The 22,321-nt window shown below is 56.6% G+C and overlaps 1 protein-coding gene across 1 annotated transcript; it reads right to left on the bottom strand.

The window, feature by feature from the left end:
* Positions 1 to 334: 334 nt before the first annotated feature.
* On the bottom strand, positions 335 to 3,572 carry SYT8 (synaptotagmin 8). Its single transcript, XM_075546765.1, has 9 exons — positions 3,567 to 3,572; positions 2,390 to 2,474; positions 2,125 to 2,300; positions 1,710 to 1,808; positions 1,421 to 1,588; positions 1,166 to 1,333; positions 941 to 1,049; positions 699 to 835; positions 335 to 568 (listed from the first exon to the last, which is right to left on the bottom strand). Exons 1-9 carry the CDS (start codon positions 3,570 to 3,572, stop codon positions 335 to 337), a joined length of 1,182 nt encoding a protein of 393 aa, XP_075402880.1.
* Positions 3,573 to 22,321: the final 18,749 nt, after the last annotated feature.

Below are 22,321 nucleotides of genomic sequence, written 5' to 3'. Positions count from 1 at the left end.
GAGGCGGCTCCGCCTGCCCTGCTGAATGGGGGTCGGACACTGGGCTTGGGGGCTTTCCTCGCTCCACCATACCCACCAAAGGACTCTCCCTGTACAAGTCCCCAGCCTCTTCCTGAATCTCAGCCCCCTTTCCCCACCTCCACGGGGTCCCTCTCCATCTTTCCCCATGGCCCTAGAGCAGAGGAGCTATTCCGGCTGAGGGTCCCAGTCAGGCCCTGGCCAGACACCCCCCCCTCAGCCCCCCCCCCCACCACCTCAGTGAGCAAAAAGTCTGCATGGGGAGGCTGCACGGGGTCTGAGACAAGCATTTATTCCAGGTCTCTCCCGGTGGCTCTCAGGAGTGGGGCAGGGGCAGACGCCAGCGGGGCTGCCGGCCCAGAGCCCGGTCCACCTCCCCGGCAGGCCACAGGTGGTGCCACTGGGTGACAGACCGTCGGGTGTGGGCCAGCATGTCTGCCCAGTGCTGCAGGGGCTGGCCAGAGGCCCGGGGGCCTAGTAGCACCTTCCCGACGGGGCAAGCCCGGAGCTGTGGGCCTCGGGTCCAGATGGCCAGTACCAGGTCCACGCTCTGGCCAGTGAGAGAGAGAGAGAGAGAGAGAGAGAGAGAGAGAGAGAGAGAGAGAGAGAGAGAGAGAGAGAGAGAGAGAGATCAGTGTGACTCTCATAGGCAACCTCATCCCTGCTCTGCCAGGGCCCACCTGGATCTGGCTGAGGGGCACGTGGAAGGTGAAGGCTTCATTGAAGTAGGGGCTGCCTGTGGTCTTCCCCCACACAGAACTCTTCCGTTTTTTCCACTTCCTTTGGTGAAGCAGGAGCTGGACCTTCACATAGGGCTCTGGATGCACAGGGTCGGAGCAGACCAGCTCAGGGCCCCGCCTGGGGCCACCTTCCATCCTCCAGCCCAAGAGGGAACAGGGGACAGATAGAGGCCAGTGCTCACCTGCCAGCTCCGGGGCCAGGCCTCGGGCCTCCAACACCACCACCGTCAGCCGGCCAGAGCCGGGCACATAGCGCAAGGAACAGCACACCTCACCCAGCGTCGCCTCGGCCTGGCACAGGAGGAACCTCAGCCCTGCCATGTTGGTCCAGAAGCCCACAGAGGGACCCCTCCTGGGGCGTGGACTCTGTGGACCTGGACCGGGGGGGCTGCAGGTAGAAGCCTCACCTGGGCTGAGCCAGGCGGGCCCAGCTCCCGCCAAGTCTCCAGGACATGCTGCAGGTCCACGGTGCCCAGTGGCAGGTGCAGCTCGCCGAGCAGAGCGTGTGGAGAGAAGCGGCTGAAGTCCAGCAGCTGCACCCACAGGATGGCCTGAGGCAGCTCAGAGCGTGGGACCTGGGGGGACGGGACGAGCTGTGAGCTGCTCTCTCCCCCTCCCCTGGCTGCCCACTGGCCCAGACCCACGCTGCCACCCTGACCCACCTGGAAGCAGCAGGTCTCCTCAAACAGGGGGCTGAGAGTGCCCCGGTGCACCTTGGTCTCATGCTTCTGCCCGGGCTGCGTGGAGATGCTGACGCGGGCGTAGGGGTCAGCCGAGTGACCGGGTGCTGGGGTCCTCAGCTCGGCCGCCTGCTTTAGGCCCACTCTGATCTAGGGAAGTGGGGAGGGCGTGACTTGGTCTGTCACCCCTCCCCCAGCCCCCCTGAGTTGTCCCCCCCACCCTGCCCTGTCCCATTCCATAGACAGGGCCAGGCAGTGGGTAGCCCCTCACCTCCTCCCTCCCAGAGATGTATTCCAGGGAGAGCAGCAGGCGTCCCCAGAGATGAGGGCCCCCCACGCTGCTCCCCAGTTCATCCACATCGGGCTGCACCTGTGGGGGATGGGGGGCAGGACCTAGTGACAGGTGCTGCTGAGGCCCCGCCCACCGATCCCTGGGCATCCTGGGAGCAGCGTCAAGGCCTGGGTCCACCAAGCCACCTCAGGCAGCACCTGGCCTGAATCTTCCTCAGGAGTGGCTGTGCCCCAGGACTCCCGGCTGGCACTTGCCCCTCCGCCCCTGGCTCCTGCTCCAGCCTGTGTCAGACCTCGGGAAGGCTGCCCTCTCCTCAGGCACCCTGAGGGCTGCAGAGTGTCCCCACTGTCCCTGAAGCTCTGCATGGGCACAGAGAGACCATCCCGCTCCTCACCATGTGGCTACTGGTGGGGCCCCGGGCACTGGCCAGGCCCACGGTCTCCTGGCTTCTTGGCTTGTGGGGGTTGTGGTGGCAGCGGCGGCAGCAGCAGCACCAGAAAGCCCACAGAAGGCAGGCGGTAACCAGGATGCTGGCAGATACAGCGATGGTGACCAACATCCAGCGGGGCCCTGGAGCAGAGGGGGCCAGGTGCTACATGGACGGCACCGCCCCCACAGCCAGGCCACCCCCCACCCCTTTCAGGGCTCCCCCCACTCACAGAGCGTGCTGGCGATGGGGTCGGCAGTGAATCTGGGCAGAGCCGTGGTGCCAGGTGCCGCCGGGGCATGGCTGGGGTCTGGGGGCTGCTGGTTCAGATGAGGGGGTCACTGGTGAGGTGGCCCCGTTCTGACCGCCAGGCCATTAGCACAGCAGCCGTGCCTGCACTGACCCACCCAGACTAGGAGGCAGCCTGGGGTGGCCAGAGCTGAAGGCTCCAGGCTGGACACTGGTCAGGCCTCCTGGCCCCTCCTGCCAGGCTCTCCTGCCCTCCCTGCCGGCCCAGCAGGTGACCAGAGCTGCCTCCTCCAGGAAGTCTCCCAGATCCCTGACCCTCCTGGACCCAGTCTAGTCCACTACAATAAAGGAAGGAGGTGTCTCATTCCCGGCTCTGCCCCTTAGCCACCCCCCCTTTTGTTTGCAGCCCAATGTTCACTGTGGCCCAGGAAAGGTTTAGAATCATAGGGGTCATGGGGGCTGGGGATCAGAGAGAGGCCCCATAGAAGCCCGCTCCTGTAAGCCTGGGCCCCAGGCCCTGCCCTGACATGGGTGGGCACAGGGCCGGCAACCCCTGGGGATGAGGGTGAGGTAGGGACAGGTAGGGGCAGGGTGCGGCCAGAACATTCCGAGGTGCTGACTCAGCTGCCCTGACTGGTCCCCGCCTGCTCAGCCACCCTCTGCTGTGTGGGTGGGAGGAGGGAGGGGCTGGTGGGGTGGTTTGCCTGGCCCCTGCACCCCTGGGGCCTGGGGCAGGAGTGCACCTGGCTGGGCTGGCCCCTCCCACCCTCCTGCAAGAGGCCATGGCTCTGAGCAGGGGGCTGGGGGTAACAGAAGGGCACTCATGGAACCAGGTCCACAGGTACTGCTTCCTCCTTGACCCCCTGTTGGGGCCACCGGCTGCAGCCCCAGCCCTGCCCCCCATGCACTGTCACCTGCATTTCCCTTCAGGTCCCCAGCCAGGAGGCTCGGGCCCCTAGGAGACGGCACTGAACATCAGGAGAGGCAGAAAACTCCAGAAATGATCCTCAGGCACAAGAAGACCCCACTCGCTCAGCAGACCCGGGTTCATTCAGACAGGAGGGGCCTGGCCGGCCCCCAGCAAGTCCACGCACCAGGCCCCTGGGGTCCTGCCCCCGATCCTGTCTCTGTCCACCTCCGGGCGAGGTAGTTTCACTTACGCTCATGGTCCCTGCAAACTGTGGGCCCCCCTTCTAGGGACAAGTCAATGGTGAGGGTGGCGTGGGATCAGGCCTTGTGTCCTGCTATTGTGGGTTGTGATGGGTCACAACTAAGTCTCCTCCCCAGCAGCTGATAGCAACAACGGGAGGCCCTGCGCAGCGAGGCCGGTGGGCGAACGGGCTCAGCTGCTGCCCCGAGGGTGGGTCTTGGAGTGCTCTTGGGGAGCTTGGGCTGCAGCCCCCAAGGCCAGCCATTCAAACCCACCAGGTTTCCCGAGACGGAGACTCTTGACTGGAGCAGAAAGCCCCATCTCTCCCTGTCAGAGCGGCTGGTGGTTTCGAACTGCTGACCGTTAGAATCCCAGTCGAATGAGTAACCAGTGTACCCCCAGGATCCTCAAGCAGGGTCCCAGGAACTGGGCTTAAACATCTACCGCAAACACACACCTGCACACAATTCCACGATGTCATCATTTAGTCTCATTAACCCACGTTTGGCATCTTGGAATACCTGGGGTTACAGGTTTCCTGAAATTAAACCAGCCTCCTAAACATAGCTGAGAGTCGGGGTTCTGCATGCGTATTGGGGGAAGATGGGGGAGGGGCGCTCAAGGGAATGAGAGCATCCTGGTTTTTTCCTGAGGGCGGTTAGGTGTGTTCCTGTGAGCTCAAGTGTGTGTGCGTGCCCTGCGGACGTCCCCAGGCTTGGTCCAGTCTGAGAAGAGACAGGCATGGGGACAGGGGCTCCCTGAGGTGTGGACAGCCACCGGGATTGTGGGGCCAGCCAGGAGGGGTCCCCGCATCTCATTGTGGGGTCCAGGAGTGACTAAGGTCCCTTGGGCCCACAGGGTCCTCACGGTGGTAAAGGTGCAGGGGGTGACGCAGCCACCAGGTGGCGCCGCCCGCTCCTGCAGGCTCCCCAGGAAATGGCAGACCCCCAGCAGGACCCAGTACTGGGGTCATCCTGCCCGACCCTGGTTTCTGTCACTCATCTCTGTGGGGGGCTGCCTCCTGGGCCATTTCCAGCACACCCCACTCCCCGAGGGCAGGAAGTCCTCCCTGCTCCCTTACTGGCTGCCCACATCCTGAGTTCTGGGGACTGAGGCTGTTGGTCTCAGTGATGTGAGATAGGCCACTTCCTCTAGGAAGGCTCCCCCAGAACCCCCAAGCTCTGCTTTCTCTCCTCTGTGGAGGCAGCCTCCTCACCACCCCTGCCCCCCACCCGGCTGTGCATGGGCCAATCCTGCATCTACTAAGCTCAGCCTGAAATGCATGCCCACACTCCCCCCGGCACACCGCACTCCCCACTTCTGCTCACCTTCCAAGGCCCGTCTCAGGCCTGTCCCCTCCAGGAAGCCATCCCTGAGTTCAGCCACCTGGCACCTGCCCTAAATTTTCCTGCAGACCCTACCCTGCCTTCCTACCGAGAGAGAGAGAGAGAGAGAGAGAGAGAGAGAGAGAGAGAGAGAGAGAGAGAGAGAGAGAGAGAGAGAGAGAGAGAGAGAGAGAGAGAGAGAGAGACCAGCTCCCCCGGGAGCCTAGGAGGCCAGCTCCCACCTTCAGGCTGCCTCCCCAGCTCACAGCTGCCACTCTGGAAAGCATGTTCATTAATTCCTTCTTGGGAAGTCCCACCTTGAGTCTAACTGATATTGCTACTGGAGCAAGTTCCTGCAGACCCTAGCAAAGGCTGGTGCAGAAGGCTCACCTGACGCCCACCGTTTCCTGCAGCCAGCCTGGCTTTGCGCTCAGCCCTGGGCACCCAGGGGCCAGCCTGATTCAGAGAGGACGCTGGGAGCCCGTGCCTGGAGCCAGGTGCTGCTCAGCCTCTGGTCTTGGAGAAGAGGGGGTGGGGTGTGGGAGGCAGGGCTTTGGGGAGCCCCACCTCATGGCCGGAACTGCTGGCCCTAGGGAGCAGGGAAACTCCCTTGGGGAGGTAGTGCCCAGGAGCCATGTCCCAGGCTGGGTCCATTTCCTGGGGACCCTGGATGGGAGTGGGGCTTCAGGATGTGCACCCCAGGATTGTGTCCTGAGTCAACAGAACATCTGGGCTTGGTGTGGGGGCATGGGGTTCCTCTCTGAGGCCATCAGACCCAATGACCATCCCGGAAGGCCAGCTGAACTGGGGCAAGGGTGGCTGCCCTGGGCGGGGGCAACCTGGGAGGGCCCTGCTGGGCTGGCAGCAAGCCCTGGAGCAGGCCCCGGAGTGGTAGGCCGTGCTGCTGCCCAGTTGACAGGAGCAGAGAACTATCTGAGGGTCTGCCTTGTCTATTCCTTTGCCACGGCTGGGCAGCTAGCCTCCGGGGGCCCAGCTCTCTTGCCCGGGCAGCCCAGGAGTGCCCCAAAGTCAGGGGCCAAAAGTCCCCACGGGGCTTCCAGCTACACCCTCTCCCTCTCTCCACTCTGGCAAGTTTCTCCAGATTCCAAGGAAGTGGGTCCTAGCGTATGGGGTCAGCTCCACCCCAGCTCTCTCCTAAGCCCGGGTATCTATCTCACTGGGCATCGTTGCTGCCCAGCTGAGAGACAACGTGACCCTGGCTAATGCTTAACCACAGAGCCCCGTAGGGCTGGGCTGTGGGACTGCTAAGAGGTTGGGCTTGTCGGAGCCCAGGTAGTGCAGTGTTTATGAGTTGGTTGCTGGCTACAAGGTCAGTAGTTCAGAACCGGCAGCTGCTCCGGGGGAGAAAGATGAGGCTTTCTACTCCCGTCAAGAACCAGCCTAGGAAGCCCAGGGGCTGTTCCAGCCTGTCTGAAAGGGTCACTCCGAGTTGGAATCGACTTATTGGCAGTGAGGTTGGAGCCCCTGCGTGTACCCGAACTGGTCAGCTCACCCAGGGGGCCGCCTGGTTATGCATCCATCTAGTGCGCCTTGGGGTCCACCATGTGGTCCCTTGTCTCCTGCCTGGTGGGCCTGAGAGGAGAGGGCAGCCCAAGGAGCCAGGTGCTGCCCCATGTGGCTCCTTGTGGCTGTGCCCACGTGGCTACCTGCCCAGCCGGGCAGGAGCCGTGACTTACGTGTGTGCCGGGCGCTTGCCGTCTGTGTAGGACCATTGTGCCTGGGAGTTGAGGGGCGCCGGCCTGGCGGGATACAGCCCAGATTCCCGGGCGGGAAGGGAAAACCAAACAGAGCCTGCAGCCTGCGGACGCCCCTGGCTGGGGCCGCTTCCTGTGAGGTGGCCGGGAACTGAGCTCAGCCCCTGGCTCTGTGCAGGGGCTGCTGGCACCCACCCTGGGAGGTGGATGTGCCTCTGGCCCATCTGACCAGGGCCTGGGCTGCCAGTCCGCTAGGGCTGGGGGCTCATCAGGGGTGACCTCCACTGGGTCCTCACCTGCCCGTGCCCCACACCCTGAGTTCAGGGGCCCATGCTTTGTCCTCCTGGGAGCCTGCACCCCACCACCCGAGATTCAGGGGTTCTACACTTCACTGTCTATGCTTTGTGGGCCCCATGCATCATCACCTGAGCACAGAGGGCACCACACCCACAACCCAAGTTTCAGGGAGCTTGACCTCAGCCCCGAGGAGGCCTTCCCTCATCCCCTGAGTTTGGGGTCCCCACACACCATCCCCTGTGCACCAGAGAGCCTATGACCCTGCACTCAAGTTTTGGGGATCCCCACCCCACTCCTGGCAAGGCCTTCCTCCATAGCTTGAGCTTTGGGGATCCTACACCCCAGCACCTGAGCTTTGAGAAGCCTGAATGACATCACTGGAAAGCATAAACCCCACCACCTGAGCTTTGGGGACCCGGTGCCCTGCCACGCACCCTACTCCATGGGCACAAGCCTGGCAGCACTTCTGGCTGAGAGTCTGTGTGTGTGCCTGGCTTCTGGTTTTCTGTGTGGTCCATAGCTGGGGCCCTAGCCACCTGCCCAAAGGCTTCTGCCCCGTGCACCCCTGGTCTCTGCTGACGGCCCATCCACCTGTCTTAGAGCTCCTGCTGGGGTGGGGTGGGGAGAGCATCTTTCCCCTACCTGGGCACACCTGGGGACCCTACTCTGAGCCCCCTACACCTGAGCTGCCTTCCTCGCCCGGGCAGACAGCACACAGTCCCGTGGGCCTGGAAGAGGATTCGCCGGCACCTGTGCTGTCTGCTCTCCGCCCACCAGGCCCCCTTCCTGCCCGCCCCCCCCCCCCAGTACCTCTGAAGGCGGCCTGTGTTGGGCCAGCCTGGCAGTTGGGCCATGCTCCTGCGGTTTGGGGCTCGGCCCGTCCTCTGGCTGAGCCTGTGTGAGGCTCATTCACGCCTGACTCGGACTCTCTATGGGCTACGCATTCAAGCGCTAGCCACTGCCCACCCCAGGTGCTGGAGCCCTGGAGCCGGGGCCCCGCCGCCTGACACTGGGTGCCTGTCCTCTGGCTGGCTGTCCACTCTCCTGTCCCTCACCCCACCCCCTGCTGCTGTCTCAGAATCCCCCAAGTCATCAGTGCTCAGAACTCTGGTCAGGATCTGCACCCCCTTCCTGATTGAATAGGGGCTCTGTGTCAGGGAGCCCCCCTCCCGCAGCCGTACTGGCCTGAACTCTGCTCCCCAAGTTCCTGGATAGCACAGACTCCACTATGCTGAGAAACCAGGAAGCTGGCAGCCCAGCTGGCTGAGTGCAGGGCAGCACAAGTGCCCCGCGCCCCGCTGCAGACTGAAACAGAGGTCGAGTCAGAGCCGCCCCCCCCCAGTAGAAAGTCCTGGCCATTGATTTCAGAACATGCAGAACACAGGTCCACAGACACTCATGAGGGGCTCTGACAACTGGCCGCTGGGGGCAGGGCGTCCAGTGCAGGTGATGGGGGCTCAGCCCTCTGCTGGCACCATCTGTACCCATCCTTGAATGTGAATATCGAGGTACCCAGCTCCCCTTGGCTGTGAATGCTGGTGCCTAGAGCCCACTCTTCACTATGTCTGGTTGGTGGGTCATGGGCTCCCAGTCCATTTGAGTGCCAGGGTGACAGCCATGCCCCCACCATGGCTGGGGTGTCGGAATCTCAGCCACACCCCCAGCTGGTGGGGTCTCAGCTCCGTGGGCTCGACGTCCTGGCCACATTGTTGTCCAGCAATGTCCTCTGCTCCCCTGCTCAGCCCCGAGAGCAGCAGCTCAGCCAGCGGGTACTCTGGGCCTGCCCGTTACTGAGGCAAACCCTGTGGGGCAGGCAGGGGTGTAGAGGAGCAAGGGGTGGCAGCTTTGAGGTGCACTGACTGCACACAGTCCTGGGGGACCTGGGTTCCCAGTTCTGAGGCAGAGCCTGCGGGCTGCCCTGGAGGTGGCCCCAGGCAACATCCCAGGTTGGAGAACCCCTATCCCCACTCTGTCCTGGTCCTGGTCCCCACCTCTGCTCAGGAGCCTGACCCTGTCCCACCCCCCAAGACCACCGTGCCCCCCCCCGAGGCCCTAGGTCCAGGACACCCTGAGTTGAGGTAGCCTGGCTACAGGAGCACCCTTGTATCTGGCCAGACGCACAGGGGACCTGTTTTAAGCTAGCTGGGGGGAGGGGGGGGTGACCATAGCCCATGCCCTGGGGACTGAGGGCCACATCGGACCCCCGACCTCAGATGCTGGGCTTCCCCTGCCCTCCCTTCGAATTCACTGCTGTCAGATCAGTTCTGACTCACAGTGCCCTTCCAGCCCCCCACAATCCACGCTGGGTAGGGGCTGCCCCTGGCCCTCATCCCAGCATGCACTTGGAGGGTATGAATGCTCCTGGGAACAGCTGCCCTTGAGGCCACAGGTGAGGGTGGCTCGGTCTGGCATGGAAGGTGGGATTGCCCGAGGGCACCTGCCCCTCTAACAGGGGACCCCAGGCCAGCTGGCCACCAGTGTGAAAGCCCTGGACCAGAATGAGGTCTCCAGGCTCAGGGTGATCAGGGCAGGCCAGTGCATCCACCGAGCTCCTAGCTCCCCCTGCCGTCTGCTGGCTGCTGCTGGCTCTGGCCCACCTGGGCCCCTGCCGACCCCTGCTCCCTCCCTGCCCTGCTGCCCCACACCACAGGCTCTGCCCAGCCGCCTGGCCCAGCCGGCCAGCTGCAGGTCAGGCTTCGGGCGCCCCCTCCTGTACACAGCCTGTCGTCTGCACAGGAAATCTGCTGCCCTTCCACCTTCCACAGGGCTGTGTGGCCAGGCCCGCTCCCCACACTCACCTCTGAACACATGTGGGGCCCCTGTGCTCCTGCAGAAGGAAGTCTCCCTCTGAGGCAGCATGGCCCCCCAGCATCCTGAGTGGAGCCCTATGCCAACTGAACAGTGGTCACTCTGGGGCCCTCTCCAGCCCCCAAAGAGACCTGCAGGGCTGGGAAGGGGCTTCTGCCTCCTGACCTCAGACCCTCCACCCAAACACTTCACAAAGAGGGTCACAGTGAATTCTGCGGGCCACACAATGTGTGTCTGGCTGTGTGTGCACCCCTGTGTCTGTCCGTATGAGGGGTACCCCCCTAAAAAACAGAATTACGTGGGGCAGAGCTTTTGTATTATGCATCCCCCCCCACACTAGGCAAGCATCGAGCAACTTACTGAGTTGGTGCACCCAGTGGCGTTGCCTGGGAAGGTTCTCTCTGGTCACAGTGAATTCTTTCATAAGAGCAGTTTCACTTGAACCTTGTTTTCTGTGATGGCTGGTTTAAGAGAACAGCATGCGGCTGTGAAATTTTGTTTCTGCTCAGGAAAAATGTTGCAGAAACGGTTGTGATGTTGAACACAGCTTACGAGGACAGTGCTATGGGAAAAACTCAAGTGTATGAGTGGTTTTCTCATTTCAAAAAAGGTGGAATGTCGATTGATGACAAACCTTGTTCACTTCCGGAATGGATGGAAATGTCGACTCACAGTGCATTGGGAGTCGTTTCCGCCAGGCCAGACTGCTCGTCAAGCTTTCTGTTTCGAGGTTCTGAAAGATTGCGTAACAACAAAGGTCTGATTTGTGGCCGACGGGGGACTGGTTTTGCCACCACGACAATGCACCTGCTCATGCAGCCATCTCGTGTGACAGTTTTGGGGAACAAAAACAGCATGCCTCTCGTGCCCCATGCACCTGGCTCACCTGACCTCACTCCATGCGACTTCTTTTTGTTTCCTCCAATGAAGGGAGACCTGAAAGGACAGTGATTTGATGATGTAGAAGGGGTGAAGAAAAAAAAGAGGGAGGTGCTGTCAGCCATCCAGACAGATGAGTTTGAAAAATGTTTCCAACAATGGAATTGCAGATTTGACAAATGTATTACGTGTCATGGAGAGTACTTTGAAGGTGATAAAGCTTGTTTTGTTTAAAAAAATTTAAAAAATACATGACTTTGAAAAAAGATTCCATTGGAAGGGTACCCCCTCATACTTCATCCTCTGTGGGGTCTTGTCCGGCCATCAGTCACCTCTCTCTGTCTCTGTGCATATGTCCAACACCTACCCATCCTCTCTGTGGAGCTGTTTGCCTCCCCACTGCCTGTATGAATCCACATCTCAATGCATCTGTAGCCATCCAGTCACAGCTATGATACATTGTAGCCTCCACCCATCTATTCAAGTGTCCGTCTACTAAAGCTCCCACCCACATAGACTCACGTATGCCCATGTCTACCCATCTCTCCTCACGGTTCTCCACTGAGCAAGTATTCATTCGTCAGTTTACCCTTCAATCGATCCACTCATCACCTGTCTGTCCTGCCTTCCATCCATCTTTCTGCACATCCTTCCTTCCTGCCACCCACCCACCCATCCATCCATCACTCTGTCATGCACATCCCTTCCCCCTTCCATATGTGACTCTCATGTGTCCCCAACCCAGGGCCTCATGCTATCTTATGCCCTGAGACCACACAGGTTGTGCACCATGTATGACCAGGTGCAGCGTGGGGCCCAGGGCACAAGGACCATCCTGAGTCTCGCCAGGGCCCTGCACCCACAGAGGAGCGATTGGTGGTTTCGTCCACAGTTGGCCCCTGGCCTGATTTTAGCTGCTGCTATTGAGCCTCTCCATCACTCCTTACACAGATGTGCTCGACCTGGTCTCTGCGGATGGAAGCCATCCGGGAAAGTCCGTGTCTACATGCGCCCTTTGTGTTGTTGCAAAGAGCTGTTTTGCAAAATTCTGTCACGGACTCTGCAGCTTCCTTTCTCTCATCAGGACCGTGTTTCCCAACGACTGTTTCTCCGTCTTTGCTCCCAGTTGGCCGTCATTACCAATATGCCTTAATCACACATTTGATCAATTTCCTACTGAAGCTGATCACAGCTTCTGAGTCACTAGCCCGCATCCATTGGAGTGCTAGCTGTATTGATCGGATTTCCTTGGATGTTGTGTCAGTCTGGGCACTTTAGAGAAACAAATCCACAGAAACTCATGTATCAGAGAGAGTTTCATATAAAGGGTAAGTGCGCATCAAGAAAACATCCCAACCCAGTGCTGCCCAAGCCCACAAGTCCAACATGAACCCATATGTCCGACACCAAGCCACAAAGGCCTCCTCCATCTCACAAAACACAAACATTGATGCCAACTGCAGGAGGAAAGCCGAATCAGAGAATGTGTAAGCATCTCAGCCCTGGCAGCAGCCTCCACACGGCTGCTCCAGCACCCAGGGCTGCATCGAGGTAGGTCCATGTGGCTTCTCCTCAGGGATGTCTTGCAGGAAGTGAGCCTTGCCAGCTGAAGCAGGGAACTGGCTAAGGCAGCTGCATGCTGGTCCGACCCTCAGAAAGCAAGAGACCCAAGAACTAGAAAGGCGAGGCTCCCTGAGCCATTTATCCCTCCACCCTTCAATTAACCCCACATGTGTTTATCAGCCAGGTTGGCACAATAAACTAACCACCTCAGATGTGGATAGATACGAACCTACCACAGACAGCCTTGTACTTCAAGACAGACCTTGAAGTGTCCTTTGTGACGACGTCAATGGCAAGGCCACTCATTCCTGTGGATTGTCCCATTCCCACCCAATGGTTCCTGATTCAAACCGGCTCATACCAATTCAGTTCAGCCCGCTAACGCCCGGGATGGATCTCCATGCACTCCGTCTCGTGTGTGACAGCGTCCAGAGGTCCCGGACTCATCCTTCGTACATTCCAAGTTCGGAACAGTGGATTTTTCCAGCGGTCTCTTGGCATTTCGAGTTGTGCCTATGAGCAAATAAAGATCCCACCGGCTTTATGCCCCCGGGCTTCCCTCAGCTCTATATTGAACATTCATTCAGCTCCTCTTCAGTCTCCTTCCAAGTGTCTTCCAACGTGAGGGGCCGTCCTCCGGCCCGAGCGCGGGCAGTGCCCTGCTCCTCTCAGGAGGCCCGCAGGAGCCAACGGGGTTTGGAGGCCGGCCGTCGGGTTCCATGGGTTCCCTCTGAAGTGGAGAGCCGGGTCGTTCCTCCCTGTATGCTCTTGGTCTGGAAGCTCCACGGAAGCCTGTTTGCTGGGGTGACCCCGTGCCTCGGAAACCCCAGGGACACGCTGCCAGCGTCCCAGCAGCCGCGGTAGGGCACCCTGACAGGCAAGGGGTGGATTTTGCCCAGAGAAAGCCAGAAAGGAAGAAACGATTTGGTCTTACTCAAGCTGAAAGCACGGGTGGGGAAACGCCAAGCCTCCATTCTCAATGTTGGAGGTTTCCTTTTGCCCTCGGGGCCCTTCAACATTGCGAATGGAGGCTAGAATGTGGGTGTTTTCTCTTGTTCTTTCAGCTTGAACAACCGATACTCTAACATTCGCTCCCCTTTGGGGCTTTGACTTCTTGGTCTTTTGACATTTCTTGATGATAGCCTGGTCTTCTTGGCCTACCCTTTGAAAATGTGTCGATCCAGCTCGTTTATTTAAACATTTCTTACATTCGCTTTGTGTCATGTTTTAGAAAAGTTTTATTGGCAGGTCGTCCACACAGCATACAGTCCAGCCGTTCAGTCGCACCAAGAAGGGCCGTGCGGCCACCGCCACGCTCGGTGTTAGGACATTTCCGTCTTCCTTGGGCTCACGGCTATTGGTGAGACTGTTGCTTTTTAGATCGTGGCATAAAGTGCACACAATGAAACAGTCTCTGATTCAACTCCTAGATGTATTGCTCAGGGCCATTGATTACACTCTTCTTGCTGTGTGGCCACTATTGGCCGCCTTCTCCATGTTACCCCACCCCGTGAGCATCCACTCAGTGCCCCTCAGCGCAGTCTCTTCCTCCTTCACCCATGGTGACCACTGGTCAGCGCTGGCTTCTTTCTTCCATTCCTTCCTTCACTTTCATGTTCAAGAGTGGGTCTCCGAGTCTCTGCTGACATCACTTGGCCTTTTCTTTCCTGTCTTCTTGCGTCCTTCACGTGTGATGTCCCGGATGGCCTCTCACAACTTGTCTCCTCTTTGGTCTTTAGCATTGAAGGCATCCAGTCTCTTCCTGAGATGGTCTGTACATGCAGGTAGGATGTCCTTGTGGCAGTGACATCATCTGGTGTCAACTGGAGACCATTTAGAGGGAAGGGGTGGCGTTTAGCCCGTCAATCAGGTCACCGTTTGATGATGCCATTTGGAGGTGCTAGGGAGAGAAATAGCTCACTGGAGGCCAGACCCACACTCTCTGCTTCTTCTTCCTGCCGACAAGACACATGGAGCTGCGCTGATGGAGCCAGAGCCTGGAGCTGGAGGAGCCACGTGGAGACCCACGCCAGAGCTGAGATGCTTCCACCACCACTGGATCCACAAGACTCTCCACCCACTGGCCTGTGATCTTCCTGCATTCGGTATCATTGCATGTCTTGTGTGAGTCTGAAGAGGGATTTATAGACTGGTTTCGGCCATATGGGCTGAATGCAGGCAGATCACAGGCCAATGGGTGGAAAGCCTTGTGGATCCAGTGGCGGTGGGAGTGTCTTAGTGCTGGCGTGGGTCCCCATGTGGCTCCTCCAGCTCCAGGGCTCCGACTGCCACCAGGATAGCTCCGTGTGGCCTGTCAACAGGAATGGCTTCCAGGGAGTGACTGTGTCTCCTGCCTCCAGCGAGCTAGTCATCTCCACGGTGCCTCCAGATGCGGTCACCGAGCTACTTACTCTTAGCTGTCTCAGGTTGACTCCAGATTATGTAACCACCACACTGCCTTTCCCTTGTCTGCTTGGCGAGTCGCCTAGAGCTTGGCATCTATCTTCCGCATCTCGGCTTTCTTTCATTCATTCTTCTCCTTCTTCTTAACAGAAATCTCTTTCTCAAACCCTGGACATTACAAAACCCAAACACAACACAGACTGACTGCCGACCAGCCGATTCTGACCCCTAGAGACCCCGTCGGACAGAGGAGAACGGCCCCTGTGGGCTTCCGAGACTGGAACTCTTTTTGGTAGGAAGCCGTATCTTTCTGCTGTGAAGCCGCTGGTGGCTTCGAACTGCTGAACTTGCAGGTCGCAGCCCAATGCATACCCACATGACAAAGACTAACCATCTAGATGAGGCAGCCATTCGCCCGCGGCCATCATGGCGAGCAGAGAGCCCACAGCCGAGTGGCTCACTCTTACAACAAACAAGCAAAGGACATTGTGTCCACCCACGAGGGCAGCAGGTCGGGCCGCTCCACCACAGGCAGGATGGTGGGCCGGGACTGGCATGCGTGACAGATGGGACAGCAGCCGTACCCTCTGCTTTCCCCACCTGCTCCTCGCTGCTCTCAGAGAGCCCGGCCGGCACGCATGACACTCTCCCTGCCTCGTGGCCCTGACCAACTGTTCACAGAGGGTCTTGCATTAGTCAGGCCTGCCCAAGCCCTATAGCATCTCCAACAGCCACTCTGCCACACCGCCTGCAGGAAGCACCAGTTTAATGACCACATAGCTCTCTGGTTACAAGTAACACGAGCCGGCTCATGGCAGACAGGGAAGGATAGAAGCATTAGGAGGAGCAGGCAAAGGAGCAGCCTGTGTAGAAGAGAAGGCTAGAGCCTGAGCCGGTGGGAGCCTGAGCCATGCACAGTGCTTGGCTGTAGAATGAACTCATGGTCCATTCTGGGTCGGCCTGTGTGGCCCTTACATCATTTCATGTCAGCTTGAAACATAGAGTGATGGGGTGGAGGCCAGCTTGTCAATCAGGCACAGCCTGATGATGCCTCCTGGTGGGCGTGGCCTTCTCATGAGGATTCTGCGAACTCCCTCTCTTTCTCCCTGGAGGTGGCCCACACTCTCTTTCTGCTCCACCTTCCTGTTGACAAGCCACATGGAGCCATGCTGATGGCAGCCAGAGTCCTGGAGATGTGTCCACGGCCATTGGATCCACAGGACGTTCCACCCACCAGCCTGTGATCGTCTTGCATTCAGCATCATTGCAAGCACTGTGTGAATCTGAAGAGGAATTTATGGGCTAGTATGGGACGTATGGGCTAATATTGGACTTATGGACTTGATCTGGACTGGGCTGGGATGGTTTCTCACTGTGCAATTGCTCTTTAATATAAAAATCTCTCATATCCACATCCGAGTGTCCTGGATTTGTTTATCTACTCAACCCAGACTAACACAGCCTGTCTTCATGCATCGTCCACAGGAGACATGGCCTGGCCAGTGATGGGCAGCCGCTGCCCCGGGACGGTGGGCTGAGGAGGAGAGCTGTTTCTCAAGGAGCAACGAGGACTGGAATCTGAGGAGCAGGCGAGGGGTGTGGGGCAGCCCCACTGACGCTGCTTGCTCAGCAATGGTTCCTCCTGCCCCAGAACCTCCTGCAGTTCGAAGCATCTAGAAGGTTGTTGGTCTGCTTCCGGGAGGACTGCAGCTCTGCTCTGCCTTACAGGGTGCCTATGAGTTAGACTCCACGCAGTGACAGTGAGTACAGGTGTGTGTTGAAGGCTGGTTGCTCCCAGGGGTCACCGCCCACGTGCCCCAAGGCCCTGCTCAATGCCAGCCCTCCTGGTCTTAACAAGGATGTCTCCTGGGGGCTGTGCCAGGGCAGGGGGACAAAACTGCTGGCCGGTCTGTTCCTGACCTTGCAGCCCTCAAGGAGGGTGTCAACTGAGCGTTCCGTTCTGGAAGAGGAAACGAAGGCAGGAGTTGGGCGTTCAACCAGACTTCTTGTCTATGGCTCCTGCTGCCATCAACCTCGGGGTGAACTCTTGCTTCCTCTTAACCTTCACTGGCCGCCTCCAGGGGCTGGAGGGCTGGGCTGCGGTGGCGTGGGAGCTGGGTGCATGCTCTCTAAGAAGCAGGGTTTAAGACAGATGGACTGTGCAAGAGACTTTTTTGGGGGGGCGGCTGGCGGCCATGGCTGTGAAGGACAGGGTGGAGGAGGTGGGAGGGGGTGGGGTGGAGAATCTTCAGATCATGATGCAGATGGCTCCCCACGCAGGGGAGGGAGGGAAGGAGATCAGGGGAGGACACGTTCCAGACAGACTCAGGTTTCTGAGAGTGGGCCTGGTGGCACAATGGTGAAGCACTCGGCCAGCCCCCAAGTTAGCAGTTCTGACTCCACCATCCATGAAGGAGGAGGGGAAGGAGGAAGAGGAAGGGGAGGAGGAGGAGGAGGAAGAGGCAGTCTCCATCACTGGCCTCCATGTAGCTGACATCTGGGAGGAGTCTGAGGGGGAGTTGTTCCTTGTCACCCAGGGCCACGATGTGTCCAAATGAACTCAGGGACACACAGCCACAGTGACAAGCCCGGGTCGTGTCCTGCTCATGAGCAGGTTCCAACCTCCTTGAGAGAGAGATTCAAATCCACCCCCCACCACACCACACTCCCCCCACATGCCTGTGAGTGTGAGCTCGTTTGGAAATCAAGTTCGGTTGGTGTCTCTGTCCTTCCTGACCCGCTGATCCAAAGGCATAAGGAGCCCAAGTGTCCACTGCCACCAAGTCAATTCTGCCTCATAGGGCTCCTAAAGACACAATAACTGTGCCGGCTAGGGGAAACACCTTGCAGGGCTGGAGCAATGTTCTCCAGGAAGCTGTATACGCTCTAAACCAGCGGCCAATATATGGTGCTGTGTCTCCAATAGCCAGAATTCATGGGTCCAGGAACCAAGGGGTGGAAGCTGGAGTGGCACCACTCACTATAACTCCTAGTGATCCCCTTGCAGCATTTTTGCTTCCTGTCCCAGCAACCCTGTGTTCCTCAGGCTTGGAGGTCCTGGTCCCGAAGAAAGGAACTCTCCCACCTGGAAACACAGCACGGATTCCACTGAACTGGCAGCTGAGAATGCCCCCTGGGCACTTTGGACTTCTTATGCCTTTGGATCAACAGGTCAGGAAGGGTATCACTGTACTAAGTGGTGTGATTGATCCTGATTACCAAGGAGAAATTGGACTGGTACTACATACTGGAGGTGAAGAAGAATATGTCTGGAATCCAGGAGATCCCATAGGCCGACTCTTAGTGTTACCATGCCCTGTGATTACAGTAAATGGTAAATTACAGCAACCCAATCCTGACAGGACTTATAATGACCCAGGCCCCTCAGGAATGAAGGTCTGGGTCACCCCACCAGGCACAAACCACAGCCAGCTGAGGTGCTTGCTGAGGGCAAAGGTAATGCAGAACGGGTAGTAGTAGAAGGTAGTTCTACCTATCAATTACAACCACGTGATCAATGGCAAAAGTGAGGTTTGTAATTGTCGGTATTTCTTCTTTACATGTGCCTATTGAATATCCTTCCTTTATTCATGTAAAATATACCACATGCAATTAGATTCAGTGTGTTTCCATTTACATTAATGATGGATGTATGATGTTAGGTATAAGTGTGATTTCATTAATATCTGGAAATTATATATGGCTAAAGAATTGTGTACAGGAGAAAAAAATGATTAGGGCAAAGACTGTACAGATGTGCTTTATACAATTGATGTATGTATATGTATGAACTGTGAAAAGAATTGTATCAGCCCCAATAATTTGTTAAAAAATAAAAAATAATTTAAAAAAAGAAAAAAAAAAAAGAAATAAACAACTGAATTACTTTTTTCCTTAAAAAAAAAAAAAAAGAATTGTGTACAGGTGCCAAGTTGGAAAGGGGTGGCCTGTGATAGGTAGGTTTATTGTGCCAACCTTTCCAATAGGAACATGTGGGATTAATCAGGTTGCAGTTTGATTAGAGGGCCAAGAGATAAAGGGTTTGCAAACCCGGCCCCTCTCTTTCCTGCTCTCTGGTGAGCGGACCAGCCTGCCGCTGTGTTAGCTAGTTCTCTGCCTCAACTTTTGAGCTACACTACCTGTGGGACAAGCCAACCCATGGATCATGTCACTAGAGCTTGAGGTTCCTTTGAGATCTGCTTCTCCACGCTGCTGGTGTGCACATCTCTTGAGCTTGAGGCTGGTGGATTCTGTCCCCTTGCATTGCTTGAGTTCAATATCCCATCCAGGCCTGCTTCGCTAAGCTCCTGAGCTGCTGACTGTTGGTGACCCACCCTTCTCCGCTTGCTGCCTGTGCGCAGACTCTGCCTGCAATGGCCCAAGGGAAGATTCAGCTGTCTGCTTCCTTGACCTTGGACCCAGCAGCCCTCGTGAGTTGAAGAACACCAGTCTATTAACTGTTCCACGAAAGGGAGTTGGACTGAGCCCTCTGTGCTGCTGTGTGGACTAATTAGCTGTTATATTCCTTCATGCTGTATCTATCTATCTATCTATCTATCTATCTATCTATCTATCTATCTATCTATCTATCTATAAGTGTCCTGGTTTTGTTTCTCTAGAGAACCCTGCCTAACACAGTGAGCTTGCACACAGATGCCAAGATGGCAAACCTCTCTGGGAGGATCAGCTGGCCAATTTAAACCACCAATCTTGAAGATAGCAGCCCAATGTCCATCCTGCAGCACCCCCATGGGTTCTTGCCATCCCTGAGGCCAGCTCCAGGAGTCCTCTGTGCCCCACAGGGAATGCAGTGCCCTGTTCTGTGATCAGGGATACAGGCAAACCTTGACATCACCAGGAAGAAAGGGCTACTGCCTACAGAGGGCAGCAACAGCAGATTATGGTGGACTCTGTGCCCCTGTCTGCCTTGTACTGTGCTGGTTTGCTTGTTGCTGTAGTGCTGGGAGCTACACCACCAGTATTTCAACTCCCAGCAGGGTTACCACTGATGGACGGGTTTCAGCAGAAACTCCAGAATAAGACAGAAGAGCAAGAAAGACCTGGTGCTCTACTTATAAGACTAAGCCAGTGGAAACCCAAGGACCACAGTGGAATATTACCTGCGATGCAGCTGGAAGATAAGCCTTCTCAGTTGGAAGGTTCCCCCAAAACACACAGTGGCCCCAACTATGGACTCAGCCTGCCAGCGACTGTGAAGATGGCATGAGACAACGTCTTTGCTCTATTGCTCACGGGGCTGCTTGAGTGACAGCCACTGTGTGGTCACTGTGGCAGTGACATCATCCCCTGTGAAGGGGTGGAGTCTAGCCTGTCAATCATGTTATAGCCAAAGAGGCCTTTGTGTGGGCATGGACTTCCCCTGAGGATTCTGGGAACTCCTATATTCTCCCTGGAGGTGGGACACAGGCATACGCTCTGCTTTGTATTCTTGATGACAAGGCACATGGAGCTACACTAGAGCCCTGGAGCTGGAGGAGCCACGGGGAGACCCACGCCAGTGCTGAGATGCTTCCACCACCACTGGATCCACAAGACTTCCACCCACTGGTCTGTGATCTTCCTGCATTTGGGTGTCATGGCATGTGTTGCGTGAGTCTGAAGAGGACTTTATAGATTGATATCGGACATACGGGCTATTATTGGACTTAGGGACTTGAGCTAGACTGGACCGTGATGTTTTCTCAATACTTGATTGCTCTTATGTGTAAACCTCTTTCTTAGACACAGATGAGTGTCAATGAATTTGTTTCTCTAGTCGACCCAGACTAACGCAATAACTAACACCATTCATCTGAAACAATGGCTGTCAGAAGGCAGTGGAACACAACATCTCTGAGTGCAAGGACACACAGCAGGACTTCCGTACTGGGTGAAATGGCCTTCACAAACAAAAGCGAGAGGGACATTGTGAGATACGCGGTGCGAGGTCGGACTGCCGGGAGACCTGCACTACAAGAAGCACTCTGAGACTTCTCAGGTTGAAGACAAACGGCTCCACGAGGAGCCTCAGATCTACGGGAAGGAAAGAACACTGGACACTATCCCCAGGGACAGAAAGGACACCGGGGGGGGGGGCGGTGCCTGGGAATGGATGGCGGGGGAAACGATCCCACAAAGGCACCGGAAGCGGATGGTAAGGGTTTCCGCTTTGCCAGAGTGAACAGGACAAGTCACCACAGTCCTGCCCTTGCCTGGTCACCATTCTGCATGTCCTTTACCCATGGCACCTCCCTTCCAAATGCAGACGTCCGCAAAGACACACAGCCGCTGCCCTGGCAGCTGAACCATGCCCTGCCTGTGGTGCCCATAGCTCTAATCAAGACAGGGAAGAGTAAACCTTATTCATACATCTATGTTCAATCACAGGGTAGGGAAGAAGTGGGGGACAGAGCTCAAGGAGAATCTGGGAGTGACGGATGTGTGACCATGCTTACGTGTACCAAAAGCAAAGCAAACTCATCGGCACTGAGTCGATGCCGGCTCGCAGTGACCCTGTAAGACAGTGTAGACCTGTGCCCAGCCACGCACAAACCCACCAAATGGCACCCATTGGGCACCTGCAGTTTGTACTATGCCAGCTACACCCGAATAAATGTCCTTAGAAAATAATAAAACAGCCCAGGAAGTTTTCTCCCCCACTCCCCACAGGAAGGTGATGAGTTTGACAGTGCATGCTGACCCTGACATTATAAAAGAGGAAATTGTATCAAATATCATTGAAAAGAATAAACAAACGAAACAGGACAGCCCAGTGCATATCACTATATATTCACTATAGTAGCGAATTCTTACATGTTCCTCAGATCCGCTGTGGGGCCATCTAAGTGAGGCGTCATCTAAGTCCACTCAGAAGAAGCAATCCAGCCTGTGTGATCCAAGGATCACACACAGTCAAATCCAAATCCAGAGGAGGGAACAGTGGCAGAGCTTAAATTCCGGACATCCAGTTTGCAGATGGATATGGAAGACAGTGGAGGCCCAAATCCATTGGCAGGGTCCCCACGAGGATTACGCCTGTGACGGTAGTCCGGAGTCATGACTACCTTGCTATCAGACAGGGAGCAATGTAAAGTCGATGATGCCAACGTTGGAAAGTAACGTCTTGCCATTTGATGATCCCTTTTGACCCATTTTCCATCTGTTCCCATTTTTAATATTTTATGCTTTCTTTTCCATTGAGATTTGTCCTCTGTTTTATTTTGTCTTTGCTGTTGGGGATTTTGTTGTTGTTGTTGGCTTGTTTTCATTTCTTTGATTTTGTTTTGTATGTTTTGTTAACATAATGAAGTCCAGGAGAGGCAAATCTTTGGAACCAGTAGCTGAATCAGCCATTTCCTGGGGGCATGGCGGGACAGGTGGGAAGGGAATGTGGGGCTGACAACAATGGGTGTGAGAAAGCTCACTGCAGTGGTGAGTGTGCAACTCTTAATACGATCGCACTGTTGGATCATAGGAGAGGCGCATTACATACTATTAACAGTTAATTAATGAAAAACAATCCGAGAGGGAAAAAAAACAAAATAAATCAAAACTACTGGGTAGCAGGAAAAATGAGAAAGCTCCTTGAATCAAATGAGGATAAAAGCATAACATGCCCAAACTTTGGGACACACACATATAACATACATAAGGCCCCAGGACCCCAGAGCCCGTGTGTGTGTGTGTGTGTGTGTGTGTGTGTGTGTGTGTGTGTGTGTAAGAGAGAGAGAGAGAGATGCTCCCCCACAGCTGGTCAGAGTGTTAACAGGCACGTG

The sequence above is a fragment of the Tenrec ecaudatus genome, chromosome 4, assembly GCF_050624435.1.
Source record: "Tenrec ecaudatus isolate mTenEca1 chromosome 4, mTenEca1.hap1, whole genome shotgun sequence".
NCBI classification, from domain to species: Eukaryota; Metazoa; Chordata; class Mammalia; order Afrosoricida; family Tenrecidae; genus Tenrec; species Tenrec ecaudatus.
Note: the sequence above shows the minus strand (reverse complement) of the source record. Positions and strands in the feature narration are given on the sequence as shown.